Below are 25026 nucleotides of genomic sequence, written 5' to 3'. Positions count from 1 at the left end.
CCAGCTTGACGTGGCCTGCACCGCATTGGACAGGTTGGTCTTTCAGGTTGAGCAAGACAAGTTCTGGTACTAGGAGGCAATCCTAGCTGCAGCGCGAGTCTGTGTGGAAGTCACTGATGTGCTCCCTGAAATCCGCAACAGCAACATAGACACCGGGGTCTTGCGTCTTATTTGCCACTCTGGTTCTCTGTACAACCTAGCATCGGTGCTGTCATGGCTTTTTCCTGGGCTTGGTCTTGTTCCTTTTTCAGCCTCATCTGCATCCTTTCCCTCCCTTCGACTACGTCCCTAATCCACTCACTGTTTCCGCGAGGGTGAGGAACATCTGTGTGTGGAGACTGCAGAACCCAGAACCTCCGCAGGCCTGGGTTCTCGACGACCCGGATCCCCAGCGTGTCACTGGCGTCTCGAGCCAGTTTTTCAAAGGCGTCCAGCTCAGGAAGAGAGGGCGAAGAACTGTCCCGAACAATGCACCGTTTGTGGGCATTAACCATTGGATCATCGCCTGGTTCACCGTTAGTGGGAGACTATCCTTTTGACTTTCAAGACAGAACAATGCCCAACTTACCACCCCAGTCACGGATTGCGTCGAGGATGGAGTCGCGTTCCAGCTCCGCCATGCGATTCGAGAGCAGAGCAATCAACAAGGGAAACTGGAACTCTACCGCCTTGACTTCCCTCTTTACAAATTCCACGTAATCGTCGAGCTGGTGTACCGCCATTGGCACCCGGAAATGCCCAGTCTTGCGACCGGGCTGCTTCCCTTGGGATATCCTACCAGCGAATCGACCTCGCGGAAATCTCCATGGGGCTTGCTGTTCGAGTACGATCTCCTGAAACACTTCGTACGTGGACGGAGTCGAATGTATCTTTTTCCTAATCTCGCTCGGTTTACGGAGGCTAGATTTGTTTAGCTGTCTCTTTTTGGCGATCTTGTTGTTGTTAACTGCCTGCTTCGTGACGCTGTGATTTTTGGGTACTTCGGATTTCGATGGCTTGTGATGAAACGGCTGTAATCTCAAGTACCCGGGCTTAAGATACTCACCCTCAAGCACGCTGTGCAGGATCTCATCGAGGCGCATCACCGTCATCGGGGCACGGATTTCTCTCCACGCCAACACCATCGACTCGCCCATATTGCGGAACGGGAGATTCGGTGCGACATTGTATGCTCTGAGCAACGCCTCCGCATGGAACAGGTACGTCCCGTGCTTCAAATGCCAGGTGTCGATGATCGCGAGTTTTAGATTCTGGCACCCTCTCTTCCTGAGCGCGAGGGCCTGGGCAAGGACCCAGAGGGGCGACATTGACAGGGACACCCAGGGACTCTGGAACGGCGACGCTTTTCTGTTGCGCATGTGGTCGGCGAGGCTGTCGCGGATGTCTCTCTCATTCATGACCTCGAGGTCCGCGCACATGTCCTGTTTTTCACGCTCGCTCTTGAATTGGCCTCTGACATTCCCCCCGCCGCTTTCATCGTGCCAGAATCGAAAAAGGTAACGTGGCACTATCGCCTGCGTGCACGCCGACACGGCGCCCATGTTGACCCGTCGACAAGAGAGTTTCCACAGCCAGGCGTCCTCGACCGGGACGGCCTTGTAGATTACCATTCTGAAGGGATGTCGAGGTTTTGAGCTCGTCATGGTTTCGTATGTCTGCAGAGGGCCTTCCAAGGGCGTTGGCGGCCCTTCCGATGCATTCCATAGAGTAGAGAGGTTAGATGGATTCGACAGAGTCGATAGAGTCGATATACTAGACCGACTAGGTGGACCAGGCAGCGGCTCGTTGATGCAACAATACAGATCCCCGCCATTCTCGTCCCGATAGAGATGATGTTCTCGGAGGTATTGGTTATACCGGGACCAGTCTTGTAGTGTCGGCATCGTCAGGGTCCAGGGTCAGGATTTACTATAGTCATATAGCGATATAGTACTATAGTAGACCAATGACTGAACGGCAGTGAGGCAGGCAAGCAGGCTGCCGGGCAGGCAGACCGGTAGGTAGGTTAAAGTGGAAAGTAAGGAACCAAGGAAATGGAATCGAGAACCGAGTGATGAAATAGAACAAAGTAGACAAGGACTGCAGAGGAGTAGAGCAGAGCAGAGTAGAGCAGAGTAGTGAAGACCATGGGATGGCAAGAGAATTGAACTTTCCAAAGCGCGGATAAAACAGAAATAGAAGAGAACCCGGCGTCTTGAACAGGTGCTGCAGCAGTAGCTGTAGTAGCTGAAGTAGCTGCAGCTGCAAGCACAGCAAGGCAGAGAGGACAGGTAGGTAGACCAGGTAGACCAGGTAGACCCGGTAGACCAGGGTAGGGCAGGGCAGGGCGGGACACGGAACGAGGCAATGAACCTGAACCACTCCCAGTACCACAACCACAACCAATAGGACCAAGACCAAGGCCAGGATCAGGATCAGGACCAGGGCCAGGATTCAGACTCGGATGTAGATGTGGGTACGGACGTGGAAAGTAATGAAAGAGGGCAACAGAGCCGAATGGGTCAAGCATAGGCAGGCTTTTGGGGAGGGGGGCGAGAGGATTATAAAGGACAAGGATGAGGTGGAATAGGTAAAGTGAGTTGAGTTGAGACGAGTTCAGTTGAGTGAGCTGGAGCGAGGTAAAGTGAGGTGAGTTGAGGGTGATGGTAGGAGAAAAGTAAAGAGGTAGATAGGTAGGCAGATATGAGAATAGAATGAAAGGTAGCATGATTGGATCACGGTCAAATGACAAGACTCTGGGAGAGGATGACCAGAACAAGAGGCCTGAGAGTGTTTGTAGACACACGAGAGAGAGGGACAAGTAAGGGTGAAATGAGGAGTTGTCAAATAGAAGACACATGGATTGATTGGAACGAATTGAATTGACATGTGTATTGGAGAGGCGGTGAAAAGACGCCAATATCTGGAGGGAGAGAAAAAGGCTAGGGATTGCACCAAGTGCATGTGCATGTGCGTTACTCCCGTCAGGACTGGGATAGAGGGCATGTGAGAAACAATGATATCCTTCAACAGCCTCGAGAGCATTGACTTGTAAAACGTCGAACGACGTTATTGCCTTGCGCTGTTTGAACTGAACCATGAGAATCTCGCAGATGCCAGGTCATTCGTATCGCGTCCCGGACGAGAAAAACCCGCGCTCCTCGCTTCCAAAAACACCTATAAGAGATAGATCGAATCAATCAAGAACAATACACAAAAAACTGTAGGTGCGGAAAATGTCTGTCATGAAAATAGTCCTGCTTCCTCACGAGTGCTGGAAGAAACAGGGTGGAGTAGACAGGGCCCTGCTAAAAGCCCAGATTTTGGTCTTCCACTTTTGCGATTGAATTGGGGAGTTTGGAGTGTCTCCCCGGGATCCACGTCTTGATCATGGGGGAGAATGAGGTCAAGATGCTTCCGAGTGTGGTTTTGGCATTGTCAGCCCGAGAAAGGCCAGCGCTCTATCCTTCTTTTTTTTTTTTTAAATAGCGATTTGTGCGTCTGCCAGATAGATAGGGGGGTCAGTGCGAGCAACGCATGTGCATGACATGATGAGAAAGCGGATAAATTTGTCTTGCGTCTTGTTATGTGGCCGGGGCGAACACCAACACGCCCTTTTGACCAGATGTTCACGAGGGCCGGGGACAGGAACAAGGAAAGGGGAATCTTCAACATGTAAGAGAGAGGGGAAAGGACTGTAAAGTACCGTGAACATGGTTCAGGAAGCCCCTTGAGATGGCAACGGCATTTGTTGAAGAGAGAAAAGGTTGCTCAGAAGCTCTGATCGAAAAAACCGAACGGTGTCAATGCCAAGGCCTAATACCACGCCAGCCTTGAAATGGTCAAGCTCCGGCAATAAAGATTCTCCGCATCCCGATATCAAAAACTACAAGTACAATCTTCGCTACTACGTGCCTTCGTTCCTCTTTTTTCTTTCCTCACACTTCATGAGAACGCATAATCAACCGCCAATTCCTTCATTCATCAATGGAGTGGTAGGTCATATTGGCGTACTAGACCGAAATTTTTTTCAAAGAGGCACTTTTTAAGGCTTTGCGTTCGAAAATGGGAGTTTTCGGATTCCCGTAGTGGATGCAAAGTCACCTGCGTGCCGGACATTTCCTTTTTTTTCTATTCTCCATCAGGGAGCCAGATAGTTTTTAGATGAGAAGACCAATTGACTATATCTTGTAATATTGGAATAAGACATTGGTTGTAAGCTCCTCGCTGAGGCCGAAATTTCTGCAATTCTATTGTATATCCCAACGATCCTCTGGCTTGGCGTAGAGAGAACTTTCTCGCTCTACCAACTTTCTAGACTCTCCCCCCCCTCTGCACCCTCACGTTGCGTTCGTCAAGCCGGGGAAAAAATGAAGCTCCTCACCACAAACTTCCTGACCTGTGCCGTCAAGGCGTGCAAGTCCTCGTCCGCTTCGTTTCCGCTGCACTTCAAGGACGCCGTGCTGGAACGCACAGAGATCGAGCTCAACCCGCTCTTCATCAAGAACATCCTGCCTCGCCTGAACTGGGACGCGCTGACCGTCACGGCGACCGAGCTGGGCCTGCAAGCGATGGTCCCCGAGAAAAACCCTACGGACCTTGGCGACGACGACGACGAAACCGCAGCAACAAAACAAGAAGATGACGACCACGAGATGGATGTCGAGCAAGACAAGGAAACCGACACCGCCCAAAAGGAGGTAGAAATTGACGAGGATGTACTGAAGAAACTACACACCCTGCTCCTCGAGACGGCAGTGTCCGAGGGGAAACTGGTCTGTGGGAACTGCGGCTTTGAATATCCCATCAAGGAAGGCGTGGGCAATTTTCTCTTGCCCGCGCATTTGGTGTGAAAGCCCGGAGGGGGGGGGGGGGGGGGGAGAGAGACGAAGTGCGTTTTGAACAAACGACGGAGACCGCGATCACTGCGACATTGCCTGCTTCAGGATCCTCTACCGTCTAGGTCCTACAGGGACATATTGCGTAGACCGAATCGACAATACAACTCGACACACAAGGATGTACCGATCCACCCTCTGCAGGCTCAGGCTCAGGCTAAGGCCAAAGTCACAAAACTGATGCAGGAAAAGACGCGGGACGAGAGCATGGGATGACTACGTCTAGTACGGAAGCCGCACGAGCCATCAGCTATCAGACCGCTTCACACAACATCGCATGACCCCCTGGGCGAGAGTTGAAAGCCGACTGTCGAGTCATCCCATGGAAAATGCATGAGAACGAAGCGACCATCAGCGAATCTCATGCCGGGACACTTCCCAAAAAGGATACCATATTATCTTTTACCGACCTGCCATATTTCTACCAGGAGAGAAGAGGTCCAATGAAACACCCCACCAATGTTTTCTCAAAACTATTCAAGGAGACGCTCTGGAAACGCCGGCCATGTACACAGAGCACATTGGCCACCATCTTGATGTACGGAGTATCTAGACACACGTCCTCCGCCGTCGCCGCATATCAGGGGTGACCAGACCCTCTGCGCTGTCCGCGGCGTGCAATCGCTGCGCCTGTCGAGCACTCGGTCGAGATGATACAGAATACACAAAAAGAGGGAGAGAAAATCTCTCAAACTCGATTCATTTTTGCAGTGTCGTCCCCTCTGCAACGCCCCATCACTTTGAGTTGAGTAAACGGAGCTCATTCGTTGTCGGCCACTTCTCTGCCACTCATCATTCCCCTGCCTTTGTTGAAATAGGATTACCATGATCCTCGAGAATCCCTTCACACCCGGTTCCACAGTGTCACACCAACCTTGCTGGTTGTGTCAATGCAAAAAGAAACCCCCCAGCCCAGCCTTGCCGTTTCCCCATGCTGTGCCGTGACTTTTTAGTCAGATATCCATCCTTTCATCATGCCGTATGGAAGAGAACGCCGGCCCAAAATGCTCTTCCACATTTTCAAATGCTCTTATAACATCGAAAGAAGGATGTGTCCGCCAGATTCCACCACGCAATTCAAGACCCCTTTGTTATCGGATATGCCGGAGTATTAGTTAAGGAAACCTTTGCAGACCGCCGAGCCACAGAGACATGGGATGCGGTCGTCGCTGCCGATCTCACGCTCGAATTTATAGTCGTACGTTAGTTCTTCGTCTGTACGCGCAATGTCAGCCTTCGCCCCGTCTATGCCACAGACAGTATCAATTTACCTTTCTCAATATCCCTTAGAGCATAAATGACGATCCGTTTGGTGCCGCCAACCCTGATGATCTTGGCAGTACAGTTGGGTGAACAGCTGTGGTTGATAAATCTCGCAATACCACCCTTCTTGGTGGCATCCACGACAGTCCCTTCGTCGATTCGGAAGAGGTAACTGCTGCCAATGCCACTCTCCGTGTACTTGATCTCTCTCAAGTCGGCGATTTCTTGCCGGATCTTCTCGCCCACATACTCGATGATCATCTCGCTCGCCTGTATCCGTTCCAGCGAATACAATCCCCAGTTGTGGATGGCGGATCTGGCAAATTTGACAGGCTTCTTGCGTTTCTGAAGTTGATTGAACCGCAGGACATCGGCGTCCTCGGCTATGCCCTGTAACATCTCCCGCTGTCTGTCCAAGTCCTTGACAGTGCGTCGATCATCGGCACGCTTGCCGCGAGAAGAAGCTTTGGGCAGTTCCACGACTTGCTTGCCAGTATCCTTCTTAGCCTCGGCCTCTCTCTTCTCCCGGGCCTTCTGCACCTTGATGCGGTGAGGCAAATATTTGGACTTCTCAGACTCGAGGATTCTTCGTACCGGTTCCGTCCTCGCTGAGCCGGATGGGTTGGGCACGTAGTATCCGTCAATCGGTGGCTCCGTCCTAAGGGCACCGGGCTGAGTTCCAGGCTTGAGATTGCGAATGCGCTCTTGTTTCCAGGCCCAAGCCATTGGATCGCCGATATCCATGGCCTTCTTCAACTTCATAGCGGATGACAAGTATTCAAGATCTTCTGCGTCAAATACACTTGCTTGCCATCCGCGGAGGTCAGGAATGATATCGTCGTCGTCATCGACCGTAGGCAAAGGCTCCACGGCTGAAACACCCCATTCCACTTCTGGCCTCCATTCAGCAGCCTCCGCAAGAGCCTCTTCTTCCTCGGCATATTCCAAAACATTATCCACCACTTCAGCTGCTTCGGCCTCTGCTTGCGCTCGTCGGAGCGCTTCTTGCTCTTCCAGTATCTGTTTCTTGGTTTTCTTCTTGGGCTTCGGCTTTTTGACCTTGGCAGCGTCCGAATCGACCTCAGGTGTTGCTTCAATCGGGGTTTCCACTTTGAAATCCTCAGACCCTTCGCGATCCAAGTCATTTTGACCGACGCCAAACAATTCGTCGTCTGCCTTCTGGCGTTTACGGGCCTCCAGCTCTTTCACTAGCCTCTTCCGTTTCCTCGACGAGGGGGACATTTCGTAGATGTTTCTTTCCAGTTTGGCGATGATGAGATCTTCTGCAGTCTGCTTGCCGGCGTCGAACTCATCTTTGACCACGCTATCTCCCATCTCGGATTCTTCACGGGCGTGGAGACGGCGTTTCGCAACCTTGCGCAGAAGCTCGTCGTCGTCATCGGACATGGAGGTCATACTCATTCGGCTCGGTGGACGGCTCTCTGGATCTTCCGTGTCACGAGTAAGCGAAGTTCGTTGTTCGTCGTCGGAATCGTCATCGTCATGAAATTGAGCCAGTTGGTGGAACAATGGTCTGACATTATGTCTCGTTGTCGGAGCCTTCCTTCTCTCGTCGCGGAAACCAACCATACCTCTGTCTGCGCCAGGCCTCTTGCCTATCTTCGGCAGAGAGAGAATATTGAGATTCTTACTCCCAAGTGGGCGTCGCCCAGTGCCCAGGCGCGAATCTGGGGTTTGAGAACCTTCATCGGCATAACCCTGCCTCCTGATTCCTTCGGGGTCACTCACGCCTAGAATCCGTCGTCGTTCTGCATGTCGACTCGGATCAAGATACTCGTAGAGGACAGGAGCAGCGATGCGTGATTTGACATCTTCCAACAACTTATCCCGAAGCTCCTGTATGACTAGCTGTACAACAGCTCTGGAAGGATCCAGGTCTCTCGCACGCTGTCTCTTTTCTTCCTCCATGTCGAGATCGTGCTCCTTTCTTAGCCGATAAGCTTGTCTGGAATAAACAAAATCAACCGGCCCTGTCGTCGTAGGTATAGCGTCTGCTGCAGTGACCGCCTTGTGATGCCCGTTGAGATGTAATTCCAGGTTCATCACATACGTAAACAACGGCTGCATATGACAACCGTGAAAGACCTTCTTGGCCTCCACCTGCCCGTTGCGCGAATGCTCAAATGTGATAAAATAGCCGGTCTCGTCGCAACGGACTTCTCGCCAATCATACATCCTCAACCTCTTCTTCAGATGCGGGATCGTAGTGCTCATAACTGGTACGTAACAGTGCGCAATGAAGATATACGGTCCTTTCAATGTTTCGGCGATCGGCGTGGTCTCAACGAGGGAGGTAGTGGCCGGCACGGGTTTGGTTGGTCTCTCGGGCTTAACGGGGAGCCCGAAAGGAGCTTGGAATGTGGACTGCGGTCGTGAGGGCGGTTTTCCTGAAGGTCCCTTTGGAGCTGTTGGCGGCGGCCCAGTGGACTTTGCAAACCCAGGCGACTGCACTGCAGTAGGTGTTGAGGGAGAGGGAGAGGGTGGTATGCGGGACTTGTTTGTGAATCCACTCTCTTTCCGATGCAGCGCGATAGCCCTTTCCACCAACTTTTCCGTGACCGAGCCATCTCGGTCGATAGCCACCTGCACGGTCTTCAGGCCTATCCTTTGTCCGCGCTTGCCCTCAAGGTATGCTGTTTTGGCGGCAAGGACTGCAGAAATCGGTCCCCCGCCTTGGAAAGAAGCGCAGTCTTGGTAGGCGATGCTGCAGATGCCGAGGAACCGCCCAGTGACCGGGTCAGTCTTGTTGTCCAAGTCTTCGATCTCGCCGAAACTGGAAAACAATGCGCTGATTTGTGATAATGGTGTCATAGGGTCGAAGCCAGTTACGACAACGGTGGTCGGCGGCGGCGGCGCAACCGCAGTCGCAACGTCAGGCACCCATGACTTCAGATTGTAGGGTGCGGGACGAAATTTTGCTTTGCCTTTTCCCACAACGGCTTTTGTGTAGTTAGGAATGGCTAACCGCGGATCGGGAGGTTGGAAGTTATCTTGAGGTTTCGCTCCAAATTCCTCGAACTGCGCTTTCAGCTTGCGTTTATCTTTGGAGCTCAGATTCTTGTCAAGCTCCGGATCGTAGGTGCATTTGGTCCCCTTGACTTCGGCATTAGCATCGCGCGCGCATCTTCGATGGGTCGGCGGTGTGTGGAGGGGTGTCATCGAGCCTTGATGAAGGGTGGACACATTATTGCCGTGGCCCACCATGGGCTGAGAGCCGGAGTCAGCAGTCGGACTCATGAGTTTACCATTTGGAGGAGAGTCGGAGTTCGTAAGAGGGGTAAGGGTGGTGAAGTTGACATGGCTTGCGCCAGCCATGGCGACGCTTGCGACAGGAGCACTGAAGACCGATGAAGCGGTACTAGACGAACTGGCTGAGCCGACACCATTGAGAAGGTCGCCTGCGTACTGGTCACCCTCTTCTGGAACCACCGTGACGGCGGCAGTCTTTGCCAAGTTGTCCTGTTTAGCGGGCAGACGCGGGTGAAACGTGGTAGACGATGAGTTCAGCGAGAGTCGAGCAGAATTCTCTTTCGCGTTGGCATCTTCTGCGCGATCGTCAGGACGGCGCAGTCGGGATCGGTCGAGATCAAGCAGCTTGGAAGTTTTCCGTTGCTGCACGCTGGGAGCGGTTGGGAAGAAATCAGCGAACTTGGAGTGAGAGTGAGTGCCCTGTGGGCGCGACATCTCCTTGATTAAAACGCCAGTCGCGCATTCATCTTCACATCCGCCCTCCTCGATTGATGGTGAGGATTATGAGAGTGTTTTCACCATGAAGCGCAGGGATATGTCGGCCGTGATGTGGATTGCAGGTTTTCTACGCGTCAGTGGGCGAGCGGTCGGAAGGGGGCCGGTTTCCCAGAGGGCGCAGTTTGGGATTTTGGGCGGTTGACAACGGTGCAGCCCCGTAAACACTGTGTAAACGGAGGTTTGAGGCTGATGCTTGCTTGCTGGCGAACAAGACGAGAGGTAGAAGTCGTGTACGAGGGGATTTGAGGTTGACTTGGTCTATTGCAGTGCCTGCACTTTGAACTTGCAAAGCATCGTCTTTGCTAAGTTTCCTGTTGCCAAAGGAGCCAAGCCGAGAATGGTTAGGAAGCTCAGGGCTCGGCATGCGATCAACCGCGCTTCAAGCGAACAGCTGAAAGTCAGGGCGCGGGCGCAGGCACAGGCGCAGGCAAGAGCTGAAGATTCTCACCCCAGCAAACATTCCAACACAGTGAATTCATTTGATGTCAACAACAATGGCTAATTGACTCTAGCTTACGTGTCGGTTACACACATGGTTTGCCTGAACAAGTCTTTGATCCTCATCCCGAGCATGCCGCCAGACTTGCGCGCGCTACACACAATCAATCCGAGAAACCCGTTCCAGCATTTCCATCCTCCACTGCCTCAAGACTTGTCCTTGCGTTTCGCGTCCCTCCGCTGCACTTCCTGAAGAAGTGAGAGATTGTCTGTTAGGTTGATGCAAGAGCTGGTTCAAAGAGCACAATGTGGCACGATGTTGATATGGGGCGCTTTGTTGCAGCAGGGTCGCGTCGATGGTTTTGATTAGCAACAACATGAATACTCTCGTCCAGCACGACACAGCATAGCTGACAGCTCCAATGTCAGAGATGTCTAAGAATTGAAGATGATAATTTCACTCCTCACTCACACTCCGACTGCGAATTGTGATAACTGTAGTTTCAGTTCTGGTGCGGGCATACTGGCGTCGGCTGTTACTTTCTGCAATAATCTGGACTTCATCGTCGTCTTCGGTGATGCTGTTGCGACGAAAATCGGATTGTTTTCTGTCAACTGTCGAGGTTATGATTGTTCTTGTTTCCGTCATTACGCGGCTCGTCTGGAGTTTCTTCGTCTTTGCTGACTCAGGATGTGTGGTTTTTGATTCATGGCAGCTGTGGGAGCCCTCCGAAGTCAAGTCGATCACATTTGCTGAGCGCTGATATACCGTCGGACTCTGTCGAGGTAGATTTGTAGGTGCCGGCTCTGGGTTTGTGGGTTGTTGTTCCTGATTCAAAATACGAGGTGGAGTTGGTGTTGGAATCGTCGCATACATCTCAAGCTCCCTAATGAAATTATCCAGTTGAGCGGTTTGTTCTTGAGGTTGAACACTCTCAGTGTCGAATCCGGCCTTGTCTTCTCCCTCGGTTGAGGCGCTATCTGACGAGCCTGCCTCAACTCCCTCCATAAATCTCTCAAGACAGATTGAATGACGACCCTTTTTATAACCAGAAATCTCAAACGCATGAACAAGTTTACGTCCCACCACTGCTTTGTACACAGGTGGGATGCCCCTTAGACACTGTAATGGTCAGTCTAAACACAGAAAGTAATGTTGAGAGTGATTCGTACTTTGCCAATCAGTGAACCAGAGAAGTCATCAATGGCTGATTTCGACCTTTTGAGTGTACCGAGGACATGATATACCTGGAGGGCTTCCTCGTAAGACAGTACAGCGATAGCATCACAGGGTACAGAGGCCCAGATGAGGAACTAGAGTACGTTAGTTTGAGTTACCTTGAGATTCAGGATTTGATCACAAACTTCGCCTCTACCTGTATAACCATCTCCCTCGATGAGTGTACCAGACCGATCATCATCAATCTTCGCCAGGTCCGTGAATTCGTATCTTTTTGTAACTTCAGGGACGAGCCAAGGTCCAGCATCTGAACCGTATAGCTTCTTTAACTCTTCTTCGAGTACATTATAGTCCAAAATCGCCAAAGACCGATGTCCTGAAGTATTAGCGAGGTGGACCTCCAATGCCCGTCTAGGACTTTCAGTAACTGACAAGAAGGGCGATGGAAATGCTCTATCTTGGACAAGATGTCGGTAAGCTAGCTTTCCAAATTTGTCGCTACCATATGGAGGAGGTGACGGTAGAGGTTTTGAAGAGGGCCAGTCTTGAAAGAAGCGAGCATGCAGTCCGTGTTCGGTGTCGAAAGCCCGAAACAGAAGTCTTGGTCTTTGTTGGCTCTCCTTTCCCCGATTATCAAACCTCAGTTTGAGGATAGGGTTGATTCGTCTCCGTGCTGAACTAGGGAAATCGTCATCATTCACACGTCGATCGTCCTCAAGCCCGTCTGAGTTGTTCGCAGTGTTCCAGGATCCCCGAGAGCAAGATTCATCGCTGGATGATTCCGTTGATAGCGTGGTTTTAGACTCGCTTGTAGACGTGCTTGATTCGGAACTTGATCGAGTGTTCGACTTTATGGTCATGGTTGGCCGTGGAGCTGGGTGAAAGGTGTTTCTTCTTTTGTCCCGCGTTGAGGAAGCGCCGTTGGTAACTCGAACTTCAGGTCTTCGATTGACCCGTCTTAGTGGTGCACGTTTGACTCGTTTTGACATGCTCACAGCAGTAATGGACAAGCCTGTGACGAATTCGCGAATGAATATCTTTGGGGGTTATTGATCACAATCCGAGCCTAAAAGAAGAAGGAAAGAGGTGGGATAAGTACTGGACAGCAAAGATTGAGCCGAGAGATATCAGAGAGGGCCGAATACGCAGTAAAGGTAGTGTAAGTTGGAAGTGAAAAAAGACGAACAGAATAACGAGCATGTCGCATCGAAAGGAAATGAGGCCTGAAACGGCGGATACATGATCTTCTCCTGCCTCACCTTGTGTTTAGAGAGTTTACTGGCGTGTACACTGCTACATAATGCAGTCTCCTGATATGAGTTGTCAATGAAGTGTTCGTTGGCTTCCTTGAAACTTGCCCTGGGTTAGTAAGGAACATCGATATTTGGGCTTAGCCTCTCAGCCTCGTTGCCAAGACCGACGGCAAGGCTGAGCTCTTACAACATTGCTACGGAACTTTCCCATTCCCCAACCTCCGCCTCTCCTCTCAATTCAGCCGTAAGGAAGATACATCCAACAACACGCTACGAAAGTGAGGCTTTCGGCCCTCTTCCTATCAACATCTTCTCTGCCTTCAATATGGAAGAAGCCGAGGCTACACAGTTCCTCGAATCCTTGCTTGGAAAGACCTTCAATGTCACTGTTCTTGATGGGCGTCTATTTTCGGGAACATTTCGATGCACCGACAGTGACAGCAACATCATCCTTTCCAATTCATTCGAGTACAGAATACCATCTAGAGCGGCTGAAAAGGCCGCGATTGACAAGTTAAAGACTACGGGACAGCCCAGCAGAGTGGACATGACATCGCGATTCGTGGGCCTCATTGTCATTCCAGGCAAGCAGATTGCAAAGATGGAAGTCGAAGAGAAGAGAGAATGGCCCGGCAGCCAGTCCTTGTCAATTCGGACGCGACCATGAAGCGGTGGAAGAGCCACGGCATCCACGCAAGACTTTGATCGGAGTACCCTGTCCTTGGAGACATGGTGAACCCCTGCGAAAGCTCTACTGGCTGCCTACGAGTATTGGCAAGCTTCTTGAATCGAGCTATCAGGAAATGCCTTGCTGCGTTCCCATCAATTGGCGACTAGGTACCCTCTACCTGTCGTCAAGGCACAAAATGGGGAAGGCATGTGAAGAAGCTAAATTACGCTTCGCCCTCTTGTGACGGGCCGCAGAACTGACCGCCTCTCCCACAGCACTTCAAGGGAGGGAGGAACAAGGAACTCAATGCACTGGATGCTGTAATTAAAGCGAATCAACTGCAGAGAACGCATCAGTCTATGGACAAACGGGATCAAACTCTCGTGTTGATCTGCGCCAAGCTGCTCTGGGCATTACCAGCATTGAGCTGACAAGGTGTTGTATATGTATGTAACTTTGTTAGGAGCCCTCGGGCCCGAAGCAACACAGTAATCACTGATATAAAGACCCCAAAATAATCGTACGCAAAGTGACCTCATCTGGGCTCCCCTACGAGCCAGATTGGGGCGTGGTGACTAGGAGTTAGGGGTTTAGGTAGTGATCACTAAGGCGGGTGGGCTTAAAGAGTTCGAATGTTCTGGGCCACGAAGCCGATATGGCCGAACAGGTGACCAACCAGAGCAGGCAACTGCCTGGCGCCGCGAAACTAGACCGTGTACGAATGGCCTGCGGTGCCCTGCCTGCACTTTCGGGCCTTCATGTTGCTCCCTCCACGAATTCTAACACCCAATTTATTTATCAACCCTCAGATCGTTGTCCTCAGCTTCCCACCTCCACCATCTCTTAGGCTCTACGATCTACGTGCTACGTGCTTTGATTCTGTTGTCTTCGGTCGTCTCCAACCGCCATCTTTTCAGCAGGTCAGTTCCCATCCCAGCCCTTCCGCACGGTGACGCAACGTGTTTCACCATCCACGCCTCATGCGACATTTCCATCCTTACAAAAGAAATCCCTCTTGTTTAGCTTGCTCGACCTCTGACTCGTTGCTGGATGACTTTGCTGACCTGTGACGACCTCTTTCATACAGGCGAGACCAAGGAAACCCAGTCTACAAAGCACATCTCCATGAACAGTCGCTGTTTGTCACCTGTCCCTCTTAGTTCCAACGCAGGAAGCCGGCCGACTGAGCGACATCGCGCCCCAGAACTTGAAGGTGGATTTTGTTTGAGCATACTTCCAGTGTGCTCCTTTCACAGTGCCCTTGAGTAAAGTCGCCAAAACGCATTCCTCAAAGCGGCTGCTTATCTCACTCCTCAAACCTCCTTGACCCGCTCGTTTCTCAAACCCCGACCTCTTCTCCCGCGATCAGCTATATCTTTGCCAGGCCGAGAATTCAATGGGCCAACAACAGTCAAAGAGCAGCGATGGAACTAGAACGCCACTGAAGAGCGGCTCCTCCTCTAATCTGCCGGATACATTACAACAGTATCCCTCCATATCCAAATCCGACACGAGGGAGAGTTCCTCGCGATCCATCCGATCGTCCATTCGAAGCAAAATAAAGAGCTCGGGAGATGACAAGACCAACGACAGCCCCAGGGCGTCGGGCTCCACCCTTGCGGGGTCGGAAGTCCCAAACAACGACAAGGCTGACGCCAGTTCTATTGCCAGTGGCCGTTCGGGCTCTTCTCGAGCACCGAGAGAGAAGATCACAACAAACCCTCTGGTAGAGTCTCCTACGTCGCCCAACGACGACGATGATGCTCCATCGCCAGGTGCCAACACTCCTGCAAGACCACCGTCACCAACCCAGTCCAAATCTGTAGGCAAGGGTCACAAGTCGGTGGATCGTGCTCAGAGGACTGGAGAGGTAGGCGCAGTGTCTGAGGAAGCTCCTCATCAGGCTCATGTCCACTCATCTACGCAAAAGGCGGGGGATTCGATCTTGGTCAAGCGGGAGAACCAGATCAACCCGCGAGCTCCAGAGACCAAGGCCTCACTGCGGGCCAAGCTGGCAGAGTTGCCAGGTGCTTCTCCAGGAGGTGGTATGGGCATGAGCGAAGTGAATGACATGGATTTGGACGACATGATCTCTCGTCTCCTGGATGCTGGTTACACCACCAAGGTAACGAAAGCTGTATGCCTTAAGAACGCCGAGATTACGGCAATCTGCACCGCCGTACGGGAGGTGCTCCTCTCTCAGCCAGCACTGCTGGAGCTCACGGCACCGGTCAAAATTGTGGGGGATATTCACGGCCAGTACAATGACCTGATCCGACTTTTCGAAATGTGCGGATTCCCCCCAAACGCAAACTATCTTTTCCTGGGCGACTATGTCGACCGGGGAAAACAGTCCCTTGAGACAATTCTACTCTTGTTTTGCTACAAGTTGAAATATCCAGAGAACTTTTTCATCCTTCGAGGTAACCACGAGTGTGCTAACGTCACTCGAGTTTATGGTTTTTACGACGAATGCAAGCGAAGGTGCAACATCAAGATCTGGAAAACGTTCATTGACACCTTCAACTGTCTGCCCATTGCTGCGATTGTGGCCGACAAGATCTTCTGTGTCCATGGCGGCCTGTCCCCGTCTCTGTCTCATATGGATGATATCCGACAGATTGCACGACCGACAGACGTTCCTGATTATGGGCTGCTGAATGATCTGTTGTGGAGTGACCCAGCGGACATGGATCAGGATTGGGAGTCGAATGAACGGGGTGTCAGTTATTGCTTTGGCAAAAAGGTCATCGTCGACTTCCTGGCACGCCACGACTTCGACCTGGTCTGCCGAGCCCACATGGTTGTCGAAGATGGATATGAATTTTTCAACGACCGCTTGCTCGTCACGGTCTTCTCTGCGCCCAATGTAAGTGCAGCGTTCCTATGCAGAAACTATTGCTGACTCTTTCTCCAGTACTGCGGTGAGTTCGACAACTGGGGTGCTGTGATGTCGGTGTCCAGCAATTTGCTTTGCAGCTTCGAATTGCTGAAGCCGCTGGATTCGAGTGCGCTTAAGAGTCATATCAAGAAGGGCAGAAATGCCCGCCAGAATATGCTCAACAGTCCGGTGCGTGTTCCAGGCTTTTGTTCACCCCTTACAGCGGAAGCTAATAACCATTTCAGCCAGCACAAGTGTCGGCTCAGAGCTTTTAAGGGGTCACGACATCGAAATAAAGAAAACATTTTCAGTCATTCCTGCGTTTCTCATGACCTGTATTTCCGGCAGCGTCGGTCTTGTCACGTTCTTACACAGACAGTGGGCAACGTACCAAGTCTATGACCCGGATCTTGGTTGGCCGCAAGGTCTGGGAGGTCTTGCCGTCATGGCCTCGTACCGTCTCGACTGATTCTAGTTCAATCGGCGTCGGTTGGCGCAACTGGGTTAATCCGACACAAAGAGACACAGGCAGCTTCAGGAAGCTACGTCTTCGGAAAAGCGCATCGGTTTTCGTACAACAATTTGGAATTCGGTCGATATCAGTCGAGTCGAAGGAAAGGAGCAGAGATTTGGTGGTCTTGCTGGGAATGTACTACTGGAACTCGGAGGGCATGGCCCCCGAGAAGGTCAGGCAGCTGGTATTTGGAGCTCTAGGAGCAAAGAAGTCTATGTCGAGTGATGACCTAATGCTATTGGGGGGATGCAATAGAATTTCACCAATCCCACCAGAATTGAAATGTTTCACGTTGAAAAGGATGGCGCTCACTTCGAGTTTGGCCCCAGGGTTGAATGGGTGAATGGCCAGGTTGATGTGGTCAGACGCGCCAGGCATCCAGACGTGGGTGATGAGAGAGACACGGGCGCGTCAAACTTTCAAGGTCCAGGATTTTTTTCGTGTGGGAGGGAGTAGCCCGCAGCAAGGCAACAAGAGGTAGCTGAATGCGAGCCTATAGCAGCTGTGAAGCAACAATTCGAGGTACTCGTAGTGTTGGAAGATCAGGGCTGGACCTCTTCTCCACCTTTGAAGCCGCCCAATTCCAATCTGGCTGCGGAGCACATTGGCAACCCTCCACGACGAGGCATGCGGCCCATCTCTTTGTCTCTCGACTAGGAGTAGTTGAACTGCGCCCGTTGCTACTCAGACGACCAATAGCCCTTGTTTCAACCTCTGTCCCGATACTTAGAGAAGGAGAAAAGTATTCTCTCATCCACTTCATTACACGATTTGACTCAGCAAGCACTTTCTGCTGGGGTCCGGTTGTTGATCTCCGCCTCAAAGAACGCAAACGAAAGCTCCTCTGCCGCCTGCCGTTTACCCACCGCATCTTACCTGTACACGAGCGCCAACAAGAACCGGCTACATATTCCACGGCTCAGTTCACCACAACTTCAACCTGCCATTTTGAACTTCCATCAAGTGGCCTTCGAGGCCGCTCTCCAATGCCGTCATGAAAGCCGGACCGCTTCTCATTCAGTGGCACCATGAGAGCCAGCCGATCTATTCGGTCCATTTCGATCCTCATGGTAAAGGGAGGCTAGCTACGGCTGGAAAGTGAGTTCTCCCGTTACGACGTATCCTACAGTTTTGCTGACCAGAACAGTGATAACAATGTCCGGGTACAAAATCCCTCCTGTTCGCTCCTCTCTTCGGTACAATCTGCTGATACGGAAGAAATAGTTATGGAGCATTGAAGCTCAAGGCGAGGAGAGAAAAGTAACATACCTGTCAACCCTCACCAGGCACACTCAACCCGTCAATGTCGTCCGGTTCTGTCCCAAGGGTTTGTACTTTGATACTGGCTTGTACACTGTTTGCTGACGGAAAGCAGGTGAAATGCTGGCTTCAGCCGGCGATGACGGCAACGTCCTGCTATGGGTGCCCTCCGAATCTTCCATGGCCACCTTGACCGATGAACATGCCGATGACAAGGAAACATGGAGGATCAAACATATGTGCAGGACTTCCACCGGAGCGGAAATCTACGATCTGGCATGGTCGCCAGACGGCCAATATTTCATTACCGGTGGGGTCGACAACACGGCGAGGATTTTCAATGCGCATACCGGTATGTGTGAAAGTTGATGTCTCTCACAGCATGACACTGCTGACTTTGCCCAAGGAACCATGATCCGGCAAATCGCAGAACACAGTCATTTCGTGCAAGGCGTGGCTTGGGATCCCCTCAACGAGTTCGTTGCGACTCAGTCATCAGACCGATCGGTCCACATCTATGCTCTCAAGCTCAAAGATGGCACGCCCACACTGTCCACCCACGGCAAGTTCAACAAGATGGATCTCCCCGGGCGACGGATATCGTCCAACAGCCCGGCACCAGCAGAGTTGACGCACCGTGCCTCGAACTCCAGTGCCAACAACCTTGCCATTGCGTCTCCTGCGCCCTCCAACCCTGGAACCCCTCTGACAACCCCTCTACCTATGGACCCTCCTCTCCTAACATCAAGCCGGCGGTCATCTTTCGGCTCGTCGCCTTCGTTCCGACGATCTGCTTCACCGGCACCTTCGCTACCGCTCCCAGCCGTGAGACCAGAGATTTCGTCTCCGAGTCTCAGTGCAGCCATGGGTCTAGCCGTAAAGAACACGAATATCTACCACAACGAAACCATGACCTCTTTCTTCCGTCGCCTTACGTTCTCACCAGACGGCAGCCTGTTGTTTACACCTGCTGGACACTATAGGACCAGCTTTCCAACGGCGTCTGATCCAATGAAGACCACGGATGATGTGACAAATACCGTCTACATCTACACAAGAGCTGGCTTCAACAAGCCTCCAGTAGCCCACCTTCCTGGGCACAAGAAGCCGTCCGTGGCGGTCAAATGCTCTCCTATCCTGTATACCTTGCGCTCCACCCCGAAACCCACAAATCACATCACAATCGACACCTCGTCGGCGAGCGAAGAGATACCTCTCCTGCCGGATCCTATAGTCCCACAGAGCTCATCAACGATCATGGAGCCTCCACCTTTGTCGGCTTCTACTCCTGGTCCTGATTCGATGTCTGCCCCTTCACCGAAACCATCGATCGATGGTGAGCCTGCCAGCCCTGCACCCACTCCGGCCTTCTCCCTGCCGTATCGAATGATCTACGCCGTGGCAACGCAAGACGCAGTGTTTGTTTACGACACCCAACAAACCACCCCTATTTGTGTCGTGAGCAATCTACACTACGCCACTTTCTCAGATTTGACCTGGTACGTCTTGGAAAGCTCTCGACGTAAGAATACTATTGACAAGGTGACGCAGGTCAAATGACGGTCTTACACTACTGATGTCCTCTACGGATGGCTTTTGCTCTACTTTGGCGTTCGCACCGGGTGAATTGGGCCAGGTCTACACCGGGCCCCATCCAACATATAGCCATCCGGTTGTTACAACCTCGATACCTTTACCAACATCTTCTTCAAATTCAACACCTGTTCCAACACCTACCGCTGCGGCTTCACCTTCGCTGACAAAAGCATCTCCTGTTCCTGTACCACCATCACATCCTTCACCAGCCCCATTTGTACTCCGTCCTGGGAGTCCGACGAGATCCAATTCGCAGTCATCAATAGCTACAATGACGTCGGTCCAAACTTCGGGTCTCCCAAATAATGCCACCCCTACCTTGGGACATGTGCCCCTGGTGACCGCCTCCAATTCCGGTCCTCCGATAGCTATTCCACCGATGACAACGCCGCCTCAGACTCCTGCAAGTGTTCATGGTGGTCAGCATTCTGCAACAAGCTCTATTAGTGGTTCTGTTTTGGGTAAGAGGGACGGCGCAACAAGCGAAAGCGAAAAGGAGGAAACCAAGTCGAAGAGGAGAAGGATTGCTCCCACTCTTGTTGGTCCGTCAGGCTCGACTGAGAATGCCAAGGAAGAAGGCAACTAAGTCGCCTGGTCTCGATTACTCTTTTTTCTTTTGTGTTGGGGATTTTACTTGATCATTATTCCATGGGGCTGATTGTGATGCCCCCTTATGGTCTAGCACGGCGTCAAGTACTCGGTACATGCCGCTGGGAGGCGCCCCTTTCGTTGCAAAGGGTGGGAATTTGGTAGAATGGGCCTTGACGGGCGGCAGAATTTAGTACAACATGATTGTGATCAAGGATTCACTACACAGTCCCCTCATTATCAGTGCTATCTTGTAATCCAGTGCTAGTTCATTTTGCCTTGACCTGTAGAACGCGGTGAGGGGCTAGGCATGTGAGTTCGCGTCATTATCGCGTGACTCAGGCACCGCACCGCAGAATACATCATCGTTTTTCAGCAGCATTTCCCACTTTCCATCACACCTGCTGCCGCGACGCTGCAGCAATGGTGGCAATAGAGTCCTTCTCCAGACTCCGGACGGCAGAGCGTCAAGAGCGGAGTCGCGGGCGCACGGTTTTATCACCCTTTCCTCATTGACCTCGACCATTAAATCATGGGTGTTACTGGGCTGTGGACCGTGGTTGCCCCCACCGCCCGTCCAACCCAACTCGCCTCGCTGAATCGCAAACGCCTGGCCGTCGATGCCTCCATCTGGATCTACCAATTCCTCAAAGCGGTGCGGGACAAAGAGGGCAATGCCCTACGCAACAGCCACGTCGTCGGCTTCTTCCGCCGCATATGCAAACTGCTCTACTTTGGCATCAAGCCCGTGTTTGTGTTTGATGGCGGGGCACCGGTCCTGAAGCGAGAGACCATCCGGAAGAGAAAGAGAAGACGGGAGGGTAGACGAGAGGATGCGGCGAGGACGGCGGGAAAGTTGCTCGCCGTGCAGGTTGCTCGGGCGGCCGAGGAAGAAGAAAAGAGGCGGAGAGCGGACAGAGAGAAAACACCCGAAGAGGAGTTACCGGCGGACCAAGACTTGGTGTACGTTGAAGAGCTGGGCATGACGAAGCAAGAACGCTCGGCTGGTCGAGGCGAAAAATTCAGGAAGAAAGACCAGTACCATTTGCCCGACTTGGATGTGAGCCTTGAAGAGATGGGTGCGCCGAACGACCCGCGGATCATGTCTCAGGCCGAGTTGGAAGAGTACGCGCGACAATTTCATTCGGGCGAGGATATCAACCTCTACGATTTCAGCAAGATTGATTTTGAGAGCCCTTTCTTCCTCTCCCTCCCAGCAGGAGACAGGTACAACATCCTGAATGCCGCGAGGTTGAGATCGAGGCTGAGGATGGGCTACTCCAAAGAGCAGCTCGATGGCATGTTTCCCGACCGCATGGCTTTCTCGAAGTTTCAGATCGAGAGAGTCAAAGAGAGAAACGAGTTGACGCAACGGCTCATGCACTTGAACGGTATGGTTGAAGGAGACTTTTTGAGAGAGGGCGGTGGCAGGATTGCTGGTGAGAAGGGGAAAGAATATATTCTGGTGAAGAATGAAGGGGTGGAGGGGGGATGGGCGCTGGGCGTAGTGTCGAACAGACAGGGTACCGAGAAGGAGAATGCAATCGATCTGGAAGATGAGGGAAAGTCTGAAATTGCTTTCTCTGCAGACTCGGATCAGGATGAGTTCGAAGATGTCGCGATTGAAGGCCTGAACCGGCTCCCAAAGTCATGGGCTCGGAAGAGGAAAGCTGGCGTTGATTATGACATGTCCTATGATGAGGTGGCAGAAGAGATTGCAAGAAAGAGGAAAGCAGTATATGAAGCAAGGAAGGTCGCCTCAAACGCTACTCAAGCTGCTCCGAAGATTACGCGACCTTCCCATTCTACCGTTCGGGACACCCCCATGGAAACGGCCGAGGAGTCGCTATTTGTCCCAGAGGACAAAACAGGACCCGAAGACGAGGACGATTTGTTTGAGGATGTCTTGCCCCTATATCCTGAGCCAGAGGAGCATGACGAGGATCTACAACGCGCCATAGCCATGTCCTTGGAGGAGCCAACTGATGACGAGCGAGGTGGCGGAGGATGGATGGCTGAAGCGGCACCAGAAGTACCCGCCGAGGAGTCTGCAGAGGAGGATGGATTCGACCTACAAGCTGCCCTCGCAGAGTCAAGGCGATCTAAACTCAAGCCCAAAACGAATGTGAGAGACCGGAGTCCGACGTCGTCAAAGGTCACAAGCACTGCCGTGCCGAAATTCGACGGCCCATTGCCCTTTGAGTCCCTCAACCTCGGACAATCACTGCTGGGGAAGAAGAAATCCAAGAAAATCGAGGAAGATCTATCAGGCGGATTCGATCGAGATCTCGGAGAAGATGCATTTCGTAAGGAGAGGCCTCCTCAGCCATTGCCGGAATGGTTCAATGCCACTCCAAACGTCAAGGATATGAAATCGAAGACTACAGCTACAGAAGATCCATATGATGTGCACAAAGAAGGAAATGCGGATCCATGGGAAACCATACGACGCCACGACACCAATGAAGTGATCGACCTGGAGGCTGAAGATGACGAAGGCAGAAGTCAACTGCCAATTGATCTTGAAGAGGAAACGGTTCAGGAGCAAGCTCCTCTGTTGACCCAACCATCTCAGGAACCTGTCCACGAGCTTGTCCCTCCCAGCGAACCTGAAATTGCTGTGGTTCAAGAGGTTGAAGATCTCGAAAGACGGAGAAGAGACAAAGAGCGCGAGAAGCGATACGAGCTTGGACGACAAATTGCAGCCGAAAACCAACCCGAGGAGGAGCCACCACCAACGATGGGCGAGATAGCTGAAGAGATACAAGCATCACCGCCTCAACCGTCTACTGTTCCTCAGTATTTGCCTCAGGTACCTGGTACTGAACATGTCGCGGTCGATGAAAGTGATTTTGAGGCAGTCGAATGGAGTGAGTCGGACAATGAGCAGCCTGTACAACCAGCGAGTCCAGGATCGCTCGGTACTGTCGAAGAGGAGCCTTCCCCGCGTCAACGCGACACCGCAACTGCCGCCCAAGATGAAGACGAAGGTGAGGAATTTGAGGATGTCGAAATGGAGCCCGCAGTTGCATCAAATCAAGGGCAAATGTCGACAAATGATTTCCCAGTGCGGCTTTCAGGACTGAGCGAACAACACCCTGTTGCAGAATCGGGCATCACGGAAATTCCAGACGTGGCACAAGTCGAAGAAGAGGAATTCGATTATCTCTCTGCCTCGGAGGAAGAATTGATGCGCCAACTGGCCGAAGAGGCTGAAGAACACACCCGGTTCACATCCGCCCTCAATCATGCCAAAGGTCCCTCGACTGAGCAAGCTATGCGCGATTTCGATGCCGAACTCAAAGCCTTGCGGTCCCAACAGAAACGCGACCGTCGAGATGCCGACGAAGTCACCCAGACAATGATCCAAGAATGTCAAGCACTGCTGAGATTGTTTGGCCTGCCGTACATCACCGCCCCAATGGAGGCTGAAGCGCAGTGTGCCGAACTTGTCCGCTTGGGCCTGGTGGATGGAATTGTCACAGACGACTCAGATATCTTTCTCTTTGGAGGAACCAGGATATACAAGAACATGTTCAACGCGGCGAAATACGTCGAGTGCTACCTCTCCTCAGATCTTGAAAAGGAATTCTTGCTGGACAGGCGGAGATTGATCAGGTTCGCGCATCTATTGGGCAGTGATTACACCGAGGGAGTCCCTGGAGTTGGGCCTGTGACTGCGCTAGAGATTCTCACCGATTTCGAGAATCTAGAAGAATTCAAGGCGTGGTGTGAGAAGATCCAACTTGGCAGACCCCAGGATCTGGAAAACCAACTGACTACCCCTTTTCGCCGAAAATTCCGCAAGACGGTACAGAAACGACTGTTTCTGCCAACAGGATTCCCAGACTTAAGGGTTGATGACGCATACCTCAATCCGGAGGTCGACTCAAACCCGGAACCGTTTCAATGGGGGGTGCCGGATTTAGACAAATTACGAGGCTTCCTGATGGCGACGATCGGGTGGTCGCAGGAGAGGACTGACGAAGTTCTAGTCCCGGTCATTCGGGATATGAATCGGCGAGAAGTGGAGGGCACGCAGAGCAACATCACCCGGTTTTTCTCGGGAACGGTTGGTGTCGGCGGACGGGGCATCAATGGAAACCCAGGAACACATGGCAAGGCACTTGCTGTCGGCGGCGAGGGTATTGGGCAGGCTCGAGCGCAAGCGGAAGCGATGGCGCCCAGAAATCGCACGGGCAAGGAATCCGGCCGGATGAGAAATGCGTATAAAAGGCTCAGGGGAGAGGCCGAGAAACGGCGGAAACGACGGGCTGACGAAGGGGATGAGGACGAGGAACAGAGCGAAAATGAGGACGAGATTGAGGTTCTTGACGGACTCGGCGAGATCCAAGGTATCGAGGAAGTCGAACATCAGCCTGGCACGAACGACAATACTGCTGACTCCTCGCCCAACCTGGTTATGGATGGAGATATCGACGATGACGGAGACTTTGCGGGTGACGAAGCCTCGACGAAGCGCCCTGCGGCCTCGAAGTCGAGATCCAAGTCAAAGACCAAGGGAACATCACAAGATGTCACAAGGCCACGATCAAAGGCGAGTAAGAAGGGCTCGAGGAAGAGAGTAGGTGAAGATGGGGAAGGGGAATAGGGAGCTTTTATATGCCCGGCTACGTCCTGCATCCGTGTCATTTGAGCTGAGCATATACATACATGTATCTATCCCGTGTCTGTCAATGGATGCGGAATAGGAGAATTGGCTCTGCACAGTACGTCT

General features: G+C 52.1%; 7 protein-coding genes across 7 annotated transcripts; 4 read left to right on the top strand and 3 right to left on the bottom strand.

The window, feature by feature from the left end:
- Window positions 1-167: 167 nt before the first annotated feature.
- Window positions 168-1883, bottom strand: AYO20_08187 (hypothetical protein; the record flags this gene model as incomplete). The annotated part of the gene is made up of 2 exons (XM_022646468.1): window positions 168-505; window positions 569-1883. The coding sequence occupies 2 exons, from the start codon at window positions 1881-1883 to the stop codon at window positions 168-170; spliced, it is 1653 nt and encodes a 550-aa protein (XP_022497591.1).
- A 2466-nt stretch (window positions 1884-4349) lies between these two features.
- On the top strand, window positions 4350-4832 carry AYO20_08186 (hypothetical protein; the record flags this gene model as incomplete). Its single annotated transcript, XM_022646467.1, has 1 exon — window positions 4350-4832. One exon carries the CDS (start codon window positions 4350-4352, stop codon window positions 4830-4832), a length of 483 nt encoding a protein of 160 aa, XP_022497590.1.
- A 1156-nt stretch (window positions 4833-5988) lies between these two features.
- AYO20_08185 (hypothetical protein) lies at window positions 5989-9845 on the bottom strand (the record flags this gene model as incomplete). The annotated part of the gene is made up of 2 exons (XM_022646466.1): window positions 5989-6092; window positions 6149-9845. 2 exons carry the CDS (start codon window positions 9843-9845, stop codon window positions 5989-5991), a joined length of 3801 nt encoding a protein of 1266 aa, XP_022497589.1.
- Window positions 9846-10803: 958 nt separating this feature from the next.
- On the bottom strand, window positions 10804-12386 carry AYO20_08184 (hypothetical protein; the record flags this gene model as incomplete). Its single annotated transcript, XM_022646465.1, has 3 exons — window positions 10804-11469; window positions 11520-11660; window positions 11712-12386. The coding sequence occupies 3 exons, from the start codon at window positions 12384-12386 to the stop codon at window positions 10804-10806; spliced, it is 1482 nt and encodes a 493-aa protein (XP_022497588.1).
- A 718-nt stretch (window positions 12387-13104) lies between these two features.
- AYO20_08183 (hypothetical protein) lies at window positions 13105-13446 on the top strand (the record flags this gene model as incomplete). Its single annotated transcript, XM_022646464.1, has 1 exon — window positions 13105-13446. The coding sequence occupies one exon, from the start codon at window positions 13105-13107 to the stop codon at window positions 13444-13446; it is 342 nt and encodes a 113-aa protein (XP_022497587.1).
- Window positions 13447-14845: 1399 nt separating this feature from the next.
- Window positions 14846-20286, top strand: AYO20_08182 (hypothetical protein; the record flags this gene model as incomplete). The annotated part of the gene is made up of 6 exons (XM_022646463.1): window positions 14846-16318; window positions 16367-16519; window positions 18069-18171; window positions 18220-18456; window positions 18511-19603; window positions 19656-20286. The coding sequence occupies 6 exons, from the start codon at window positions 14846-14848 to the stop codon at window positions 20284-20286; spliced, it is 3690 nt and encodes a 1229-aa protein (XP_022497586.1).
- A 534-nt stretch (window positions 20287-20820) lies between these two features.
- On the top strand, window positions 20821-24900 carry AYO20_08181 (hypothetical protein; the record flags this gene model as incomplete). Its single annotated transcript, XM_022646462.1, has 1 exon — window positions 20821-24900. The coding sequence occupies one exon, from the start codon at window positions 20821-20823 to the stop codon at window positions 24898-24900; it is 4080 nt and encodes a 1359-aa protein (XP_022497585.1).
- Between the last annotated feature and the right edge of the window lie 126 nt (window positions 24901-25026).

This window comes from Fonsecaea nubica (genome assembly GCF_001646965.1).
Source record: "Fonsecaea nubica strain CBS 269.64 chromosome Unknown Scaff62, whole genome shotgun sequence".
In the NCBI taxonomy this organism is placed as follows: domain Eukaryota; kingdom Fungi; phylum Ascomycota; class Eurotiomycetes; order Chaetothyriales; family Herpotrichiellaceae; genus Fonsecaea; species Fonsecaea nubica.
The sequence above is the reverse complement of the archived record's forward strand: the minus strand, read 5'-3'. Positions and strand labels throughout refer to the sequence as shown.